We start from the raw sequence: 21845 nt of genomic DNA, 5'->3' as shown, positions 1-21845 counted from the left end.
AAAGGTATAGAAGTAAGGATAGGAAATACTTCAAGAAACTTGGCAAACAGTCTGGACCTAGCATAGCTGTTGTCAGGTTCAATCACATTCAAATTGCTGAGTGTAGAGCAGAATTGGGCAGCAGCAGGAGGGTAGGGTCACATTCATTACAAAATGTTACAAGCTTTGTAGTAATCATCCAGCAGAATAACTGACACAACTGAAAATCAGACACCACATTACAATTCACTTACACTCAGAAATTTGAACAACCAAAAGCTTGCTAGTAACTGATACATAGCACACATCACCTTCTGTTAATGTTTATATGGAACCTGATACAAATCCATTATTTTGCATACAAACTGATTATTGTAAGTTTTATCCTTTGGGTATGGAACTTATACTTCTGTATGCACATAGTTATAAATAATATCTGACAACTATAAATTTTATTTTATGAAAAATATAACTTGGATTTAGTTCCTGCCACTCCTGCAACTGTTCAGGAACATCTCATCTGAATGTTGGACTATCTGGAATTAAAATACATAATTAACTGATAAAGATTGCATGTATTAAGATATGAGTACTGTAAAATATTCATAAAACAATAATAAGATGTGTCAAAATAATCTGGGCTCCCTTAAAATGTATATACATTATTAGTTAGAAGTAATTACACTATATATAAATACCAAGAAAGTCATAATTATGATCAAATAGATTTTCCTCTGAATCATAAGAGCAGATGGATATATAACAAATAGACAAAATTAGTGACTTTTTAAATTAACTAGGAACATATTTATTAAAAGTGAATATGGCTTAAGTGGAATAAAAATATTTTTTACAAATCACTAATTTTTACTGTGATGCTCAGGCTTGACTTCGTAGAATAAACTTTTTTTTTCTTTTTCTTTTTCTTTTTTTTGGGGGGGGGCTGTGGCCATGACATATGGAAGTTCCTGGGCCAGATATCACATCTACACCACACCAACAACCCAAATCGCTACAGTGACAACTCCAGATCCTTAACCTTCAGTGCCAGGAGGGAATCCCAGAAGTTAAACATTTTAAACAGTAGTGGTTTTACTTTTCAAACCACCAGGATTTCATTATAATTGCCTATGTCCTAAGGAATACATGCTCTTACTGAATTAAATTAAGTATAGACTGAATAAATATGATTGTGTAAACCCATACACCTGGATGAGGGAGCTACGCAGGTGAAGATCATCAGAAAAGGAAGGACCACGTGGTCTTAATCAGTACCTGCTGGAACAAGGCAGAAGCAGAGGAAGCAAAGAGATTAAGTGTGCAGGTGTATGTGGCTGCTTCTCAGATTCTCAGATGCAGACTCTGTTAAACCCATGGCATTCCAGGTGCCTACTTTGTAGCTTTCTGCACCATTAGGTGTGGGTTAACAATATGAGATACATTTCTGAGATGTCACACTCCCAAACCTACAGTGTGGGGAAAAAAAAAAAAAAAGTAAAAGTATGATTTAAATGAGATTTTTTTAAGACATTAAATTGTTTTAAAGGGGAGAAATAGACCCCAAACTTTGCCAATATGAAAACATTTAAGACCTCTATGTTGGTTTACATTTATAAACATTATTTTAGGAAAATACATATTCTCCAAAATCTAGGGGACTTGGTCTTTTTGTTTCTAAAAGTCTCGATATAAACTACATTCCTGCAAAGAATGCACTTTTATATTCCCTAGGGAACTTTAGTAAAAAAAAAAAAAAATAGGATACATACGATTCTTCAAAATGTACTTTTATTTCTTAATCAACACCTAAATTAAATAGGGAAGACACACATAATCTTTGTATCCAGAGTTTATCATTTCCATTTAAAATTATTTCAAAATGTCTGAAATAGTTGTTGAATTGTAATAGAGAAGTCACTGAATTTCAGATCAGGGACATAATGTAGCATGTCTGCTTTGACATTATGCAGAGTTTCCTGGGTGTATGGTAAAGGCTTCATGTGGCTGCCTTTATTAACATTACATGACCTCACAAACTGATCTCCTGCCAGAATTATAACAGGCCCTAAGTCTTGGTGGTAAGGTTTCTGATAATTTTATTTTGAACTCTTGAATGTGTTTTTATTCTTAAGGTCTGGGGATTGGGAACATGTTCTACGTTTTTTATGAAGACGGAATCAAAGTGATACAACCCATAGAATGTGAATTTCAGAGGCACATTAAGCCCAGTGAAAAGCTCCTTGGATTTCAGGCAAGTATTTTAGAAATTCCTTCTCATTTTTATGTAGCAATTGCATTAAATAGAATTATATATATATTTTTGGAAATACAATGAAATCTATATATATATATGAGACATGTTGAGAGGAAAATATTTAAAATATGGTATCATCTGTTACTCTACACAGATTTTATATTTGAAGAGGAAAATAATATATTGTGTATTCTTAATTACTTGTTTGTAATTAAAGGCACTAGAAGTGAAATGCCAAAAATGAACACAGCATGATGACTTTACCTGCTCCTTCTTTTGGAATGTCTCCTATTTTGGTAGGCAATCATTACTTCAGCATAATGAAAGAAAATAGCCTGTAAATAATCTGATAGGAAATTGGGATATATTAGGTTCTTTATAAGTGTGGATTCCCTTTTATTATTCATCTCATTTTTTTCATGAGGTGTCTCCATGGAATGAATGACTTGGATTTAGGTGGAAAAATATCAAATCCTTTATTTATATGTATCTTACCTTTCAAAGAAATGTTTGTTTTTTGTAAAATTTTGGTATAGCATTCAAAAAAGTCTATTCAAAGAAATGGGTGTGGATTATACATATTAAGGACTGTACTTCTTTGCAAGATAATAAGAAATTACGATTATTTTATATTTCTATGACTATATTTATATATACGCATAAATAAGTGTACATAAAAATAAGTTATACTAAAATTACCCATTAGCTATGTGTCACCACAAAGTACAGGCATGCACTAAATACCCAAAATAAGTTAAGATACTGATAGACTGCAGAATGCAATCCTCTCTCTTTTTAAGTTAAATTGCTTTATCTTCAGTGGGTATATACATTGTTTTTTAGGGGCATACAATTTTATTTTTTATTTTAATATTTCAAATTATAAGAATCCTGATTTATTCCTTCTCTTAATATATGCTTTGGTTGTTTACAGTTTTTCACTATTGCAAACAATGTTTCAATCAACCTTAACAACCTACACATAAATATCTAAACATCTGGGTCACATGGATTTTGGTTTTTAGTTAAATCCAAGTGCCCGCCTCCCCACCATGTTAAATCAGTGAATTAACTATTACCAAAAATGTGACAGAGAACGTGCATTCCCCCTTCTTAACGAAATGCCGGGTATTTTGGAAAATCTTTTCCATTTATATAATATTTCACTGTGGTTTAGTTTATATTTCTTTTAATTATTAGGGAGATTGGGCATCTTTTGTAGATTCCTTGGCCTTTTGTTTATCTTTTGTGAATTGGCTATTTATGTACTTTAGTAGTATTTGTTTATTAAATAACACACATTAAAAATATTTTTTCACACGTTTGTCTTTGACTTTTCCTGGTGTTTTTAGGCATTAAAAAATGTTATATTTTGGAGTTCCCATTGTGGCTCAGCGGTAACAAACCCGCCTAGTATTCATGAGGATGTGGGTTCGATTCCTGGCCTTGCTCAGTGGGTTAAGGATCAGGCATTGCCAGTGAGCAACAGTGTAGGTCACAGATGCAGCTTGGATCTGGCATGGCTGTGGCGTAGGCTGGCAGCTGCAGCTCCAATTCAACCCCTAGCCTGGGAATTTCTACTGTGGCCCTTAAAAAAAAAAAAAAAAAAAAAGAAAAGAAAAAAATTACATTTTAAGGTAGTCAGGTTTATCTATTTTTCCATTTGGTCTCTGGGTTTCACATCCCTGTATGGACCAGTGGTCTACTGTTGGTAAAATTATTTAATGATAGAATTGAGCCACCTGGCAAATCATTTGGGAAAACGGTAACAAGTGAATCCCTACCTCACTCCTTAGACTAAGATAAATTCTATTTGGAACAATTATTAAAAATGAAACTATTAAGATTCTGTAAGAAAATACAAGAAGAAAACTTGATTTTTTTTCTAAGCAACTGTCTCTTGATACTCATTTTTAAGGTTGGCATGGACAAGGTAAAGCAAAATAGATATTCATGACCTAGTTTAGATCCTTTAGTTTTCAACTCCTATTTTCTGGCTAGCAGTAGTCAGTGTCACCATTTATTGATTTATGGAGATAACAATCTATGCCTTAAACCCATGCCCTAGAATGAGAAGGAAAAAAAGAAATAACACGAATATAGATAAGATGGCTGGCATGTCTCCAGACTTCTATAGCACAAAGCAATCTTAGTGACTTCTTATTTTAAATAAAGGAATTAATCGAACTCAACATGTCCATGAGTGTTTAAAACAAATGAGACCAGTTTGAATTTAACAATATCTCACTTATAAGCTAAATTAATCAGTAGGATCCTTATTCTTTTTGTTAAGCTATAGTTTAGCAAGTACAAAAACACTTTTAAATTATACATGGAATTTTGTTTTGTTATATAATCGTAGGATATCAATACTGACTAAATCCAGTTTGAATAAGGTGTATGTGTACATAAATAAACAAATATAAAAATAAATATTTGCTTCTAATAAAGCAAGTAAGTCAATTTTGTAGCACATTTATACTTTTTAAAAACAACATGGATGAGAAATTTGGGCTACTACAAAGATATTAGAAATGTAGCATCAAAATGATTACTTAAATCAAAGCAAAGTCAATTTACAAAAGATTGTTTCTCTATGATTCCTATGGGACCAGCAGTGTTGTAGCAGCTATTTGGAATCTAAAGCTGAAAAAGTAAGGAAAAATTGATATGACAGGTTTGTGAAATGTTTGGACAATAGGGATGTGACATATACTTACTTGAGTTTCTCTCTGTAAAGCCTTTGAATACTTAGATTTCCTCCTAAAACAACTAAAGTAGAAAATATAAAATATGTATATTTCTTTCTTTCTCTCTGTATATTTATATACATATATGCACACATATATATACCTGAGTGTATATAGTGAAACATTATATGCATATATAAAATTATGCATAATTTTTATTAAAATTTAAAAATGAAGAAAAGATGGAAACCAAATATCAAGGATAACAGCCTTACCTCATTTCCCTCCACCCGAGAAACTTTATTCATAAGTACACATCAACAGTGACAGAACAGAGATAACTAGTTATTAAGAACTAATTTACTATATTAGGAGTTCCTGTCGTGGCACAGTGGTTAATGAATCCGACTAGGAACTATGAGGTTGCAGGTTCGATCCCTGGCCTAGCTCAGTGGGTTAAGGTGCTATAGGTTGCAATCGAGACTCGAATCCCCTGTTGCTGTGGCTCTGGCGTAGGCCAGCAGCTACAGCTCCGATTAGACCCCTAGCCTGGGAACCTCCATATGCCGCAGGAGTGACCCTAGAAAAGGTAAAAAGGCAAAAAAAAAAAAAAAAAAAAAAAGGGAACTAATTTATTATATCAGATTTTTCAAATCATAGCCTGTGGAAATCTTACCATCATCCTATATATGGGATTATACTAGAAACACATATTGCAAAGTAGAAGAAATATAAGGATAGGAAGTTAGTATTCCTATATTATATAAAACACAAATTTACAAAAATTTTTATATGCTAATATTAAGCAAGCAAAAAGACTAAGAAAAATTAGATTTATATTTTTAAGACAAACCATCGAATGGTGGTTTTTAAAAAATTTATGATATTGCTACTCTTTGGATGTTAAAACTAAAATACATTTCAACTGACCAGTATATTTGTTAAAAGACTGAGAGTAATATAAGGAATGGTGAATTGGTTAAAACTGCATTCTATTTATAATTGTTAAATGCAGAATATAGAGGCATTTATTTATACCAAAATATAAAAACATGTTTCTTATGTTATTATTATAGCCCATATAATTAAAGAAAGGTTAGAGTAGATAAACTTTTCATATTGCTTTGTTGTTTTGTTATTCCTCATTATGAGATAAGCTTAAATAATAGGAATATGTATCCACAGACCCTTTCATGATACACAAGTATACAGTGGTAGAAGTAAGAAATGGACCACATTTTGCTTTGAGAATAAATGTTGAGCTAAATAATTGTTTCCTATGTGAAACTATTTTGTTTTCTGTTAAACTCAAGAAGATGTTAATTTCAGAGTAAGCTAGCTCATGTCACATTGCATTAGATATATATTGCTAATTATAACATAATTTCATGAGAAAATTGTTGAATATTACACCAAGAGAGCATTTTACTCCAGAGGAACAGAAACCATAGGATTAATATCAGCATCTGTATCTCTGTCTCTCTATCGCTATCACTATCTCTGTCTTCATCTCCTTATTATAATGATTAGGCTCTGGTGGTGGCTGGTGTGATGGCACATGTGAAATCCAGTAGAAAATTCAGATACAAGTTGACCTTCGGTCTGGAATCTGAAAGCCATGGATGAGGCTGGCAGACAGTTGATATGGGTCGATGCTTTAGTCTTGAGTTTGGCATCTGTAGGCAGAACAGGAACTCAAACAGTTATCTCTGTGGAAGACTTGAGGCCGAATTCCTTCTGTGGGAAACCTCATTATTTAATCTTAAGGCCTTCAACTTATTGGTTGAGTTCCACTCACATGTTGCCGGGTGATCTGTCCCAGTGTGAACATTAATTAGCACCACAAATTCTTTCTCCTCAACATCCAGAGCAGTGCCTAGCCATAGCCTACTTGATTTATAAAATAAACCATCATATCTTATTATCTCTTTTAGCCAAGACTTTGGTTAATATTTCTATTTCAAACAAGCTTAGTGCAGTGCCACGTCCAGTGCTGCAGGGCAACAAGAAATCCTGGAAGAGGGACGTCACAGCATAATAAAACACACAAGATTCTTTTACATCTAGAAAGTGGGGGACCAGGAAGCACTCTGTTCCACAGAACAAAGGCACCTAGGTTTTAAACCACATGCCTTTTATTAGGGAAGGTGACGTAGGTTAATGAGCAAAAACAGGTGCAGTTAATGATAAGGCTATCTCTTAGTGGTTGTGCTTTTGCATGTGCGCTAAATTTGTTTACTGCATCATTCAGCAGTTTCAGTGGTCTCCAACATCGCAGTACCTTACACATGGCATGTAGACAAAGAACATTTATTAAATGAAATGAATGAAAATTACATAGCTGAAAGCCTTCAGCTCTTCATTTTTTTATACATTGTTTGAGTTCAAAGATGTATATATCTAATTTCCTCCTCACCTTAATATTTCTCCTTACTTTACAATTCTCACAAAACAGTGTTCTTCTTTTCTTGTGTTGGTGAAAAATAGAATTAATCATTGAATTTTTTCAGGGTAAATGTAACCTCATGGCTCTATCAATTCAGTATCAAACAGTCAAAATATACTGTGTACAGATGCTCAGTGTGAGATAGTTTGGAGTTAATGGAAAATAAAAAGCTAGTTCTGGATTTTTGAAAATAAATCTCTTGAGTGTCAGTAGCAGAAATGAATCTTTTGGAATCCATTTTTTTTTCCCCCACACAAAAGGATTAAACATAGATGTAATATTTTCACTGTTAATATTAAGAGAGCAGCAGTACAATTCCTAGTATAACTCATTGGCTGGTAAGGTTGAGATTAAAAACTGAAATATTTAGAATGCAGAATCTTTCATCAAGCCTCACAGAAGATGCTATTTGCTTTCTCTAAATAAAAATTCAATTTTGGTGCAATGTCAGATTACATCAGGTTTCAGTTGTGATAGTGAGTTTGTTGAAGGTTCATAGAACATGCGCTTAGTCATACATTCATTCTCCCCCCGCTTTTTATGTAGCCTACCTAGCTAGGATTCTTGCTGTATTTATTTTAGCTGTGCACATGATTTCGTCTTTTTGCCTACAATGGGAACTTTAAGCAAAGAGAATTCTATCCCAGACTTATGAATTCAGAACACAACCTGAAATGGGTTTGGAAAAAATGTTTCAATCACAGGTTCAAAGTTGACAGGCTGTCCCAAGATTACCAAGTTGTTCACTCTTCTGGTTTTCAAGTCTTCTGTCATCCTTAATCTACAATTCTTTTCATCTTTAACTCTTTTTACTTGAGTTCCTTCCACGTTCACTTAGCATAGACTCAGCTACTGTTCTCCATGCATACTCGGGTGTTCTTTATTCTTTCATGGGACTAGAAGATCTTAAAAGAAAATCACACAAATCTTACCATGCATGGCTTTTTTATTTTGGGACACAAAGGTTCTATTCCTCGATTTATTTATTTATTTATTTATCTTTGGCTGCACCCGTGGCATATGGAAGTTCCCAGCCAGGGATTGAATTGAAGTCACAGCTGCGACCTGTGCCACAGAATGTGGCAATGCTGGTTCTTTAACCCACTGTGAAGACCTGGGGATCGAACCCGTACCATCACAGAGACAATGCCAGATCCTTAACCTGCCACAGTGGAAACTCCCTATTCCTGCTTTTAATGCAACTTAAGTGATGCTAACTCCTTCAGACCAGAATTTCTGCAGAAAATCTGATGTGAATCACCCCTAAACTATTTTCTAGTTCTGGAATTCCCACGTATGAAAATTACCTGGCCTTTATAAATAAATATGGTTAGTACTCTGTTAGAATGGAATTGCACATAGAAACGGGTTGTCCACAGTGTCCATAATACTTAGGTATCAAGGAGTTGAAACTGAGATTAGATTTGGGGAAACACATTTCTCTCTCTGCTGGTGCTCCTTTCTTAAGTAGCACAGCCCTCAGGTTGCTTATCAATTCCCTTGGCAGTGCCTCCCAATTCCCTTTTCTGTATTTCCTTCTGTTTCTAATCCCATTACTACTTCTTCAAACTCTGTCCACAAAAACAATTGTTAAATCACCAGCCACTTTATATGATGCAGACAATTCATTTCCCCATGGAGCCATCAAGCAACCTTTTGAATTCAATACCACTCTATATTTCAGAAAGGTAATCGAACTGTTTCCATGCTTATTCTTTTCTCAGTGGGTTTCCATTCAAACATGGCTTAACTTACAAAGAGTTATCGAATGATAAAATTTAAGCTTTTGTCCCTTTGCGGTTACAATGATAGCTGCAAAGAGCTTCCTGAAGAGAGGAATGTAAACTACTGTAACTAGTCCTTAGAAGATTATGCTGAAGATTTAAAAAAAAATAAATTTATGAAATTGGTCTTTGAAGTCCTGGATTTAAAGGGGCCTTCTAATTATTCATTAAAAACCATACTCTGAGGAAATTCTCACCTTTTGCTTCTATTAACACTTTAAGTGTGCAAACCCAGTGTTAGAGAAACTGCCCTGGGAAACATGTAAATTGTGTGGCAGCATTTTAATGGAGCTGTGTACCATATTAATTGGGTCAAGTAATTTTAGCTGAGATGCATAGTAAGTCTTCAGGAGACTATAAAAAAGAACCGGCCAAGTTATTTTGACAATTGTGACCAGAATTATGTATGTGTCTCAGACAATCTATTGCTATCAATTTAAAACATTTTTCTATGAGGTATAAGGATCTAAGAGTATATCTAAGAGTACATTTTATGTACTTTAGAAAGAAATGTGCTTATAGTAATTTCGATTTTTCAAAGAAAGTTCTTAAGGGCAAAATTGAAGAGTTTAACATAAACATTATTCATAAAATGCCTTTAAACAAGAAACTTTTTTACTTGAGACTTACAAAAATCACATAAATCTGTCTTCTATATTTCTTAAACTACACTTTCTGACTGAAGACTTAATTTTATTCACAAAAAGTACCTACTGACTTTTTCAAAGAATAGATTAGGTATGGCAAAAATAAGATAATACAAAAAGTTTAGATAAAAAGTAGTCCTGGAGTTCCTGTCGTGGCTCAGCGGAAATGAATCTGACTAGTATCCATGAGGATGCAGGTCGATCCCCGGCCTGGCTCAGTGGGTTAAGGATCAGGCATTACTGTGAGCTGTGGTGTAGGTGGAAGACGCAGCTCTGATCTGGTCTTGCTGGGGCTGTGGTGTAGGCCACCAGCTGCAGCTTCAATTTGACCCCCAGCCTGAGAACTTCCATGTGCTGCAGATGTGGCCCTAAAAAGACAAAAAAGAAAAGTGGTCATTTATTACTTCATGCCCTTTCTATCCCCAGTCTGACTTCGTGAAATCAACTATATTTAATTACTTTAGGCAATAGGCTCAGAAATGGTATTTCTTAAATTATCACTAATTTTGTATATATTCTATTGGCATTCCTCTCTGAAGAATGACAATTTTGCTTAAACAATTCCTAATGTTTCTTCTTTCTAAATATTTTTAAAACTTTATCATTAGACTTATGATTTTAATAATTTATTTAAATATTAGTGCTTATTTTTATTTTTTCTTTCTTTTTTCTTTTTTATTTAATGGCAGCACCTGTGGCATATGGAAGTTCCTAGGCTAGGTATTGAATATGAGGTGCAGCCAAGTCCAATCCTTAACTCATGTGCCAGGAGGGATGGAACCCATGATGCCACAGTGACCCAAGCCACTGCAGTCAGATTCTTAAACCACTGCAATACATCATGAACTTTCTTAAAATTTATCTTTAATTGATCTTTTGCTTGATTTCTCATTGTTTACATTTGATATTTCATTGGTAGTTGTCAAAATTGTTAATTCAACACTGAAGGCTTATCATTTCTTTATATCCTTTTCATGTTTAAATAGGGCATTAATCTCAGTTTGACTTATCTGACAGGTGGTGCAGAAAGGAGAACAATACGGTAAATTAATGCTTCATTTTATTTAACTAAATGCTTGAATTGCTAAATTTTTAAAAAATATTGCTGGAAGGCTACAGTGACAATTTTACATTTTCCATGTACTTTATCATGAAAATATTTTACATGTTTTCCACAAGGAAATTTAAGATACAAATATATAGTATGAATTACCAGGAAAACAAAGCCTACACCTCAAAATTTTTATTCATCCATCTACTGTTTAAGCTACTAATAATTTTTTTCTATTCCATTAATTTATTTTCAAAATTTTATTAAAGCTTATTTAAGAAGATGTATTATGAATTGATTAGCAAATTAATGCCTAAACCTAACATTTATCCAGGACTTGCCACACAACAAGGCCTATGTTCAGTTCCATATTAATTTCATCTGTGTGACTTGAAGGAAGAAGTAACATGGAGCACTGTGGGTGGCAAGGCCACTGGCAGTGTAAAATGCTGCCTGAAATCACAAGTGAGTGCTTTTTTAGGAACTGGACCCACTTACTGACTCTCTCATAAGTATTCTGGCTTCCATCCTGAAAAAGACAATGGTCAGTCCCATCTCACCGCTGTTTTAAGAAGCAAAATATATTCCCTGTGATCACAACAGAAGAAAATGAACTTGCCACACTTAAAAATCCACATACTAATATCATTTTCATCATAAAAGTAGCTCCTTAATTTACAACTTTTGAAGTTGGCATAATGGCTCAGTGGGTTAAGGACCTGACGTTGTCTCTGTAAAGATGCAGGTTCAAGCCCTGGCCCTGCTCAGAGGGTTAAGAATCTGGCATTGCTGCAAGCTGCAGCATAGGTCACAGATGCAGTTTGGATTGGTATTGCCATGATGTGGTGTAAGTCTCAGCTGTAGCTACAATTCAACCCCTAGTCCCAGGAACTTCCATATGCCACAGGCATGGCTATAAAAAGAAAAAAATAAATAAAAATTAAAATATATATTAATATATATATATAACATTCTGGAATGCCCAGAGGGGCTCAGTGAAAATGAACTCAACTAGTAACCACGAGGTTTGGGGGTTGATCCTTGGCTTCACTCACTGGGTTAAGGATCCGGCATTGCCATGAGCTGTGGTGTAGGTTGCAGACATGGCTCAGATCTGCCATTGCTGTGGCTGTGGTATAGTCTGGTGGCTACAGCTCCTCTTGGACCCTTAGCCTGGGAACTTCCATATGTCAGAGGTATGGCCCTAAAAAGCAAATACATATATAACTTTCAACATAGTTACTTATGAATATAATTTTGCAAAAAATCCTACGTTTGATAGTTTTCTTTTGAAATTATATGAAAACTTGAAAGATTCAATAAAATAATAACATACCTGATTTATAACCTGTGTACATTTAAAGGATTTGCATTGAGTTAAGTCACAGTGGCAGTTTAGTTGAATTCTTACTCAATAATGTCTTCATATTATTACTCAAGATTTTTTTCTGAGCTGGGTAGTGTGGTAGAACCCTATCAGATTTATCAGTAAAAAGAAACAAGTCAAAGTATAATTGTGTGGGCAATATAATAAGTAAAGATATAGTTTTAAAAAGAAAGGAAAAAAAGTGTACCTTTGGTCTGTATCTTCCAAAGGTAGGTGTAGAATTTATGTACTAAAGTCCTTTCTTTCTTTCCTTCTTTCTTTTTGTGATCAGTTAACTTCACATGTTATCTGGTAAGAAAAAACTATTAGTGATTTCTTTCACTCTTACTAATTATACTCTGTTATGCAAAGTTATGCAAAGTTATACAAAGTTAGGAAAGAGTACCATTGCTTCTGAATGAAACAAATCTTCATCATGTTGAAGAACAAGATAGAATAAAACTGATTGTTTAATCCACCTGTCCACTTGGGTGTCCATATAATTTACATTTTCTGATATCCCCCCAAATTGTCTAATTATTTAATTTAGTTTAATGTTAGCTTTTAATCCTAATGACTTTTTGTCAAACTCTACTTACTGGTTCCAGGACCCAACTTGAAACCTATGGTCTTGATATTTAATTTGGTCTTCCCATTATTCAAATTCATGGCTCTTCCAACATATGTTAAGTCCCTGCCCCTGGGATTCTCAGTTCCCACTGATACCTGGACCAGCTCCCACTCACCCAGTCAGGATTCTGGCTAATTTACAAGAACCGGGATAACTAAGACACAGATCCTTTGTCTTGCATTTACAAAATGTCTAGAGTTTTCTCTTATGTTCTGTAGACATTTGAAATTTAACAATCTACAGATGTATTTATTTTTAAATCAGCTAATCACCTCACACACCTATCATCAAAAAATCTACACATAAATGTTGACAAAGAAATAGAAAAAAGAGAACCTCGAACACTGTTGGTGGGAATACAAATTGCTGCAGCCACTGTGGAAATCAGTATGGAGGTCCTCAAAAAACTAAAAATAGAACTCTCATATGATCCAGCAATCCCACTGCTGAGTATATAACCAAAGAACACAAAAACACAAATTTGAAAAGATACATGCATCCCTAGGTTAACTGTAGCATTATTTACAATAGTCAAGACATGGAAGAAACCCAGTATGTGTGTATATATATATACACACCCTCACACAAAAATACCAGTCATAAAAACATAAAAAAGAATGAAATTCTGCCATTTGCAACAATGTGGATGGATCTAATACAATATTTCTATAAACCGGTAAAGCATTTTCTGTTTAAGCAGAATAGAAGTAATTCATATCTCTGAATTGTTTTCTTTTTTTAAAAAAATGTATAATTACTAATTTCTTCCTTTCAATCTCCATATAAAGAAATGAGAAAAGACAATAATTAGCTCAACATCACAGAACTGCCAAATGATAAAGGGAAAAGAAAATTCTCCTGATCATCATTCTATATCTAAAATAACTCTCTGAAATTACTAAATATCCACACTGAATTCTGCAGAGCATTCTGAGAAATTGAAAAAAAAAAATTGTGTGAACAATGTGTAGACTTATGGTTTTCATGAAATGTAGCCTAGGGAGAATTTTCTATATGAAAATAGCAGAGAGGAGTTCCTGTCAGTGTACAGTAGATATGAATCTGACTAGTATCCATGAGGATGCAGGTTCAATCCCTGGCCTCGCTCAGTGGGTTAAGAATATGGCATTGCTGTCAGCTATGGTGTAGGTTGCAAATGAGGCTCAGTTCTGGCATTGTGTGGCTGTGGTGAAGGCCAGCGTCGACAGCTCTATTCCACCCCTAGCCTGGGAACCTCCACATGCCACAGGTGCAGCCCTAAAAAGACCAAAAAAAAAAAAAAAAAAAAAAAAAAAAAAAAAAAAAGAAAGAAAAGAAAAGAAAACAACAGGTAACATTCATTGATCATCTGACCTTTTTCAAATATGATTTAATTTAACTTTAATAGTAACTATTTGATAGGTAATATTATTATACCAGTGAGGTAAACAGAGCTTAAAAGAGTATTTACACAGCTAATGTGAGTATAACACTGGATTACATTTAAGTATGTTTGACCTCAAACTCTTCTTTTTAATCCCTTCTAATACACTGTTTCTAGAGAGAACCAGTCCTGATTTTAAGACAGTGTTATGTTATCTGTTCCATTTTTTTTATAGCACTGGAAGACATAAATGTACCCTCCTTATGTTAAAAGAAATGATGAAAATTAATATAATATGGTTTTTATACCTTTGATATGTTAGAATCAAAATTATTTTGACAGTTTTCTAAGATAGGCCAAATTAAGGCAAATCAGACTCTAAATTGCCCTGACTACCTGTGCGTTGACTAATATGAACTAGATTGTTTATGACATTTTCATCAATGAAATGGCAACTAGAATTAAATAAATTGAGCATATCTAATTGTAGGAAAAAAAACAGTTGTACCATTTTGTGATAACAGTGATTTGATTAAAAATTGATGAAAGTACTTTAACTTCATTGCCTTTAAAAAACAATGATCCAAAAAGAGAAATAGTCATTGATATTAAATTGCTTAATACACTATTGTAAGATCTAGGGTTTTCTATATTGCAAAGTGAGATTAAAAGATTACATTATATTTAGTGTATTCACAAATAGCTCAATCTTGAGTACATATATATTTCCATGTGATTATAAAAATTATCCTGGGAATCCCAACCTAAATATTCCAGTCCATTATAGACAACCCTTGTCTCACTTCCTTGATGCAAAATAAACTGAAAAAATCCTCTTCGAGGATAATTATTTACATTCTACTGCATTTGATAAAGTGAACACTATTTTGCCCAGTGTTTCATTATTCACTTTTCTATGTATCTCAATAGACTCAGATTATAACAGTTGGGATTAAAAAAACACAACTATTTCAAAGAGAGAGAGAGCTAGAAAAGGAACGAAAGCTCAAAATCAGTGCTTCTTAAACTATTGGAGGGGAAGAATCAGTTTGGTTTTTGCTCAGTTTATTTCTTTTCTTTTTTTTTTTTTCCTTTTATTCTTTTTAACCAGTAGTTACTTTCTACCCCACAAACCCTCTGGGCAATTTTGACGCACCCAGGCTGCTCTAAACCCTATTCAAGGAGATGGATCTGCTGATCATGGCAATGTCAAATTGTTAGAAAAGATTCTAATGGGTTATTTTAGATTTCTGTACTATCTCAGCTTGGTAACAAGTAATATGCTCACTGGCAGCCATCCACAGACCATATTTTGAAGACTCCTCTAGAATGTGATTTCTAAGCGATTCTGGATAGCGTGGCACAGTGTTTAAGGTCAGGTTTGAAAAATACACACTTCCTTATTCCTTTTTTTTTTTCCTGTAAGTGACATTTAAACATGGATTTACTGAAGAAATATTGTACCTTCACTAGTATGTTTGGAAAATGTAGAGATATAGGAATAGTAAAGGCTAACATTTTAGGTGAAAATGTTAATACATGATTAAAGGCCAAATTATGTGGTACCAAATATAAATGCTATGAAAATTCAGACAAGAATATTAGTAAGACACATAGTAATTAGGGATGAATCATAGAGGTATTGGAAATACAGCTGCCAAATGTAGATTAAAAAGAATTTGATTAATAAAATGTGTTATATACTCTTTAGCCTCTGTGGAAGATCTTAGTTTTTTATGAAATTTTGATGAGGTCACACTACCTGGAGAACGTGCCATTTGTTGGACAGTACTCAAAATTAGGCTTACCATTTTGAGTTAGATTTAATTTTATTTTCTTTCTGCAAAAGCCCTCTTTTATCCCCATTCTCAATTACCTCCAAGGGAGTTAACTCACCTGCTGGTCTTAGGAAATGGACTGGTAGAGAAGTAGAAAAGTTAAACAATGAGAACTACCAAAACCAATTCTTTTTTGTAGTTAGTGACCCCATTAATGCGAGAAGCAGTTCAACAATACGTCTAGGAATTTTCAAATTTAATGCTACTTTTACATATTTATCAAACATCAAGCCCTGTCTCTCCTCTTTGACTCAACCTTCATTCCCAGGGGTCCAGCATGAATCTAAGAACTTCTATATACCATCCCTGGGTAAACCACAATGTGGCTTAATTAACTATGCAGGATAGGTATGTACATCTTCTGGCACCTGATTTATAGCATACTTATTTCTGCCTTCCTCATGATATGATTTCCAGTTTATTTTCATTCATAGCTATGGAAGTGACATGATGCATTTTTCATCCAAATCATGCACAATTTCAGATATTTACTCTTTTTTATATTTTATGGAACTCTAGCCTATTAGTGTTTAATAAGTCTGCTTTTCCAGCATTTTTGTTACCTATGCTCTTAGGCCTGGCATTCTAAAGATTATTGTCTGCTTTTAAGTTATGTAACAAGATGTTTTACATGTCAACCATACTTAAATTCTCTCTACTTTTATATATAATTATCAATGTCAATTTTATTCTTTCTTATTTTAACACCCCAAAGCCTTTCTGTTATTTTACAGAATGGCTTGGGGAGTTCCCTTGTGGTATAGCAGGTTAAGGATTCAGGGTTGTGACTGTATAACTCAAGTTGCTACTGTGGTGTAGGTTTGATCCCCAGCTATGAATTTCTGCATGTCTTGGATACATTTGTCCTCTTCTCTTCTTATGCTTACTGGTTTTGATATCGTATTTATGAGCGGGTGATTTCCTACTTTATATTTTCTTTGCCTTTACCAGTGAGTTTCTTCCTTTGTAATATTCTTGTTTCTATTTGTGGTTTTTCCTTTTCTGCTTAGAGAAATTCGTTTAACTGATGTAGAGCTGGTTTGGAGGTGCTGGATTCTCTTAACTTTTGCTTGTCTGTAAAGATTTTGATATCTCTGTCCAATCTGAATGAGAGCTTTGCTGGGTAGAGTATTCTTGGTTCTAGTTTCCTCCTCTTCATCACCTCAAATATATCTTACCACTTCCTCTGGCTTGTAGAGTTTCTGATAAAAATCAGCTGTTTTGATCTCTTTTCTGTGAGTTTGTTTATCTATTTTTGAAGTACAATTGACCTACAACACTATGTTAAGTCCTGGTGCACAAAATAGTGATGTGATATTTCTGTGTACTATAAAATGATCACTACAATAAACGTAGTTACCATCAGTCCCCATACAAAGATACCACATTTTTATTGACAATGCCCTCCACACTAGACATTTCATCTCTGTGACTCATTTATTTTGTAACTGGAAGTTTGTACCTCTTAATCTCCCTCAACTATTTCACTCATTCCCCCACTACCCTCCTCAGACAACCACCTATTTGTTCTCTATCTATGACTTTGTTTCTGTTTTGTTATGTTTGTTCATTTGTTTTTTTAGATTTCCCATATAAGTGAAATCATATAGAATTCATCTTTACCTGCCTTACTTATTTTACCTAGCATAATATTTTCTAAGTCCATCCACATTGTCACAAATGGCAAGGTTTCCATCATCTTTATGGCTGAGTAATATTCCACGGTATATATAAATTTCCTCTTCTTTATCCATTCTTTTGTTGAAGGGCTTTCATATCTTGGCTAATATAAATAATGCTATAGTAAACACAGGGGTCCTTATATCCTTTTGCATTAACATATTTTTGTTCTCTTCTGAAAAATACTCAGAATGGAATTCCTGGATTGTATGATAGTTCTATTTTTAAATTCTTGAGCAAGGTTTATACTGTTTTCCATATTGGCTGCATCAATTTACAATTCCATCAATTTTGTATGAGGTTTCCATTTTTTCTACATACTTGTCCACAGTTGTTATTTGTTGTCTTTTTGATGCTAACCATTCTGGCAAATGTTATGTGATGCCTCATAGTGGTTTTAATTTACATTCCCTGATGATTAGTGATGTTCAGCATCTTTTCATGTGACTATTGGTCATCTGCATGTCTTCTTTGGAAAATTGCCTGTTCATGTCCTCTGCTCATTTTTTTTAAGTGAGTGGCTTGCTTTCATAATATTGAAATAGACAATATTTAAATGAATAGGTATAGTTGTATTCCAAAAAAAACATTATTTATCTAAACTTGAATCGCCTATAAGGTTTACATGTCACATAATAGTTTCCCCTTTAGACTTTTTTCCAACAAATAAAAAATGCAAAAAAAATTCTTAGTTCTTGGGTTTCATATCAAAATAGGGAGTGGGATAAATTAAGCCTGGGGTCTTTGTTTGCTAATTCTTGCCTTACAAGCATGAAAGAACATTCTGGGAAGAATCAAGTATCTGAAACAGCCAAAAATGGTAGAAGCTGTAAGCAACTTGAAAGCAGGCATTCACTCTTATTTGTTTTTATTCCCAAACATAACTTCACATGATATCATTCACATAGTGCTCAATAAATGCTTCTCAATAAGAACTGAAGAGTAATGCTTGGAAATTCCGGGGCCATCAGTGACTTTTCAAGATGTATCTTTTGGAAGAGCCAGTTTGAAGTATGAAAATTTTGAATGAAAGGTCAGGAAATGGAATTAAAGTTCTAGACAACTTATTCAAAGTCTAAAGAGAATTAAGTCGATGATTGGAAGGGAAAGCAGATGAATCAAATTAATGTTGTTTTACTGTTTACATCTTAAATTTTAAGAGCCTGTGCATGTTCCAGCATACCTGGAGATGAAAGTAAAGTTATACATTAAGAATAGGCAGATTCTTGAGGCAAGTTTTGATAATTTCCAAGATGGTGTGGTAGAAGGACTGGAGCTCAACTTCTCTCCTAAAAACAACAAAATTCCAACTAAAGGCTGAGCAATCTTCAACCAAATGGACTGGGAACCATAAAAAAAAAAAATCCTACTCCAAAAGACAAAGAGGAGGACACATGAAGTGGTAGGAGGGTCAATTACACGATATAAACAACACCATACCTCCCGGGTGGGAAGCCCCACAGACTGGAAAATAACTTGTTCACAGAGACTCACCTACAGGAGTGAGAGTTCTGAGCCCCACATCAAACTCTCATGTGTGGGGATCTGGCACAGGGAGAAAGAGCCCCTGGAGCGTCTGGCATTGAAAGCCAGTGGGGCTTGTGTGCAGGAGCTCCGTGGGACTGGGGGTAATGGAGATCCCATTCTTAAAAGGCACACATGGACTTTCACGTGCACTGGGTCCCAGGGCAAAGCAGACTCCATAGGAATCTGGGTCAAACCTGACCTCAGTTCTTGGAGGACATCCTGGGAAAACAGGGGTGAATGTGGCTTGTTATGAGGGAAGGTCATTGGAAACAAAGCTCTCAGAAATATTCAGCAGCCTTGCCTTTCTCTGGAGGTGGCCATTTTGGGAAAATCTGGTCCCACCCGTCAAAGCTGAGAAGCCCCAGGGCAAACTACAATGCAGGTGAGATCACAGCCCAGCCTCTCAGTAAACAGGCTGGCTTAAGACCCCTTAGGCACACAGCCACCTCTACTCCCATCTAGAGACAAAGCCCCATCCACCAGATGGATTAGAATCAGCTTCACCTACCAGGGGACAGGCATAAGCCCCACCCATCAGGAAGCCTACAGCAAGCCCCCATACCAACTTCAGCCACAAAGGGGGCAGCCACCAGAAGTAAGAGAGGCTACAACTCTATTATCTCTAAAAAGTGACCACACCAAAAACCTATAAAAATGAAAAAATGGACAACTATAACTCAGATGAGGGAGGAAAAAAAAAAAAAAACAGAAAATCAGCTCAGCAATAAGGAGGTTCTCAGCCTTCAGGAAAAAGACTTAGACTGTTGATGCTGAAGATGATGCAAGATGTTGGAAATAAACTGGAGGCAAAGATGGATAACTTACAGGAAACACTGACCAAAGAGATACAAGATATGAAATTTAAACAAGAAGAAATGTAAAATACAATAACTGAAATAAAAAATTCACTAGAAGCAGCTAACAGTAGAGTACAGGAGGCAGAAGAATGAATAAGTGAGGTGGAAGACAGATTAGTAGAAATTACGGATGCAGAACAGAAAAGAGAAAAAAGATTGAAAACAAATGAAGAGAGTCTCAGAGAACTCTGGGACAATGTTAAAAGTACCAACATCCATATTATAGGGGTGCCAGAAGGAGAAGAGAGAGAGAAGGGGACAGAAAAAATATTCCAAGAGATAGTATCTGAAAAATTGCCTAACATGGGAAAGGAACCACTCACTCAAATCCAGGAAGCACAACGAGTACTACACAAAATAAACCTATGGAGGAAGACCCCGAAACACATATTAATCATACTGACCAAAATGAAAGACAAAGAGAAAATCTTGAAAGCAGCTAGGAAAAAGAAACAAATAACATACAAGGGAGCCCCAACAAGGTTACTGGCAGATTTTTCAGCAGAAACTCTGCAGTCCAGAAGGAAGTGACATGATATACTTAACATGATGAAAGGAAAAAACCTCCAACCAAGATTACTTTACCCAGCAAGGCTCTCATTCATATTGGAAGGAGAAATCAAAACCTTCACAGACAAGCAAAAGCTGAGAGTATTCAGCAACACTAAACCAGCCTTACAACAAATACTAAAGGGACTTCTCCAGGCAGAAAAGAAAAGACAGCAACAGGAAACAAAAATTCCACAAATGACAAGGCTCACCAGTAAACATACAGTAAACATACGAAATCATCCATGCACAATTATGCCACCAAAATCAGAAATAATGAGAAGAGGAGGGTACAGATGCAGAACACTGGAGGTAAACTTGCAATTAAGAGAACAACAACTTAAAACAATCTCATATACATTTAGACTCTAATAGCAAAACTTCAGAAGAACTGCAAAACAAAAATCTACAACTGATACACAAACAAAGAAAAATCAACTCAAATACAACATTAAAGATAGTCATCAAACCAGAAAAGGAGAGAACAATAAAAGAAGGGAAAAAAATAGCAACAAAAACAAATCCAAATCAATTGATAAAATGGCAATAAGAACATACATATCAATAATTACCTTAAATGTTAATGTACTAAACGCCCCAACCAAAAGACACAGGCTGGCGGAATGGATACAAAAACAAGACCCATATATATGCTGCCTTCAAGAGACCCACTTCACTTCTAGGGAAACATACAAATGAAAGTGACAGGATGGAACAAAATATTCCATGCAAAAGGGGATCAAAAGTAAGCTGGAGTAGCAATACTCATATCAGACAAATTAGACTTTAAAATGAAAAATATTTTAAGGGACAAAGAAGGTGATTACATAATGATCAAAGGATCAATCCAAGAGGGAGATATAACAATTTTAAATATCTACACACTCAACCTAGCTTCACCACAATGTATAAGGCAACTGCTAACCTTAAAAGGAGAAATCGACAATAACACAGTAATAGTGGGGGACTTTAACACCCCACTTACAGCAATGGACAGATCAACCAAACAGAAAGTTAATAAGGAAACATAGGCCCTGAATGATGCATTAAACCAGATGGACACAATAGATATTTATAGGTCAGTCCATCAAAAAGCAACAGAATACACATTCTTCTCAAGTGCACATGGAACATTCTCTAAGGTTGATATATCCTGGGCTACAAATCCAACCTCGGTAACTTT

The 21845-nt window shown here is 34.7% G+C and overlaps 1 protein-coding gene across 4 annotated transcripts in view; it reads left to right on the top strand.

The window, feature by feature from the left end:
• The window catches only part of FSTL5 (follistatin like 5), a 788412-nt gene that overhangs the window by 684148 nt on the left and 82419 nt on the right, over positions 1–21845 (top strand). For all 4 annotated transcript variants that reach the window (XM_021101310.2, XM_021101308.2, XM_021101309.2 and 1 more), the window contains one exon: positions 2112–2230. In XM_021101310.2, the coding sequence (XP_020956969.1) occupies positions 2112–2230 (119 nt within the window). The remainder of the gene's footprint in view (positions 1–2111; positions 2231–21845) is intronic.

This window comes from Sus scrofa, chromosome 8 (assembly GCF_054392235.1).
Source record: "Sus scrofa isolate SSC_HxYL_T2T_F1_AM1 chromosome 8, Sscrofa_HxYL_maternal_Yorkshire_Landrace_v2.0, whole genome shotgun sequence".
Classification (NCBI taxonomy): Eukaryota; Metazoa; Chordata; class Mammalia; order Artiodactyla; family Suidae; genus Sus; species Sus scrofa.
The sequence above is the reverse complement of the archived record's forward strand: the minus strand, read 5'-3'. Positions and strand labels throughout refer to the sequence as shown.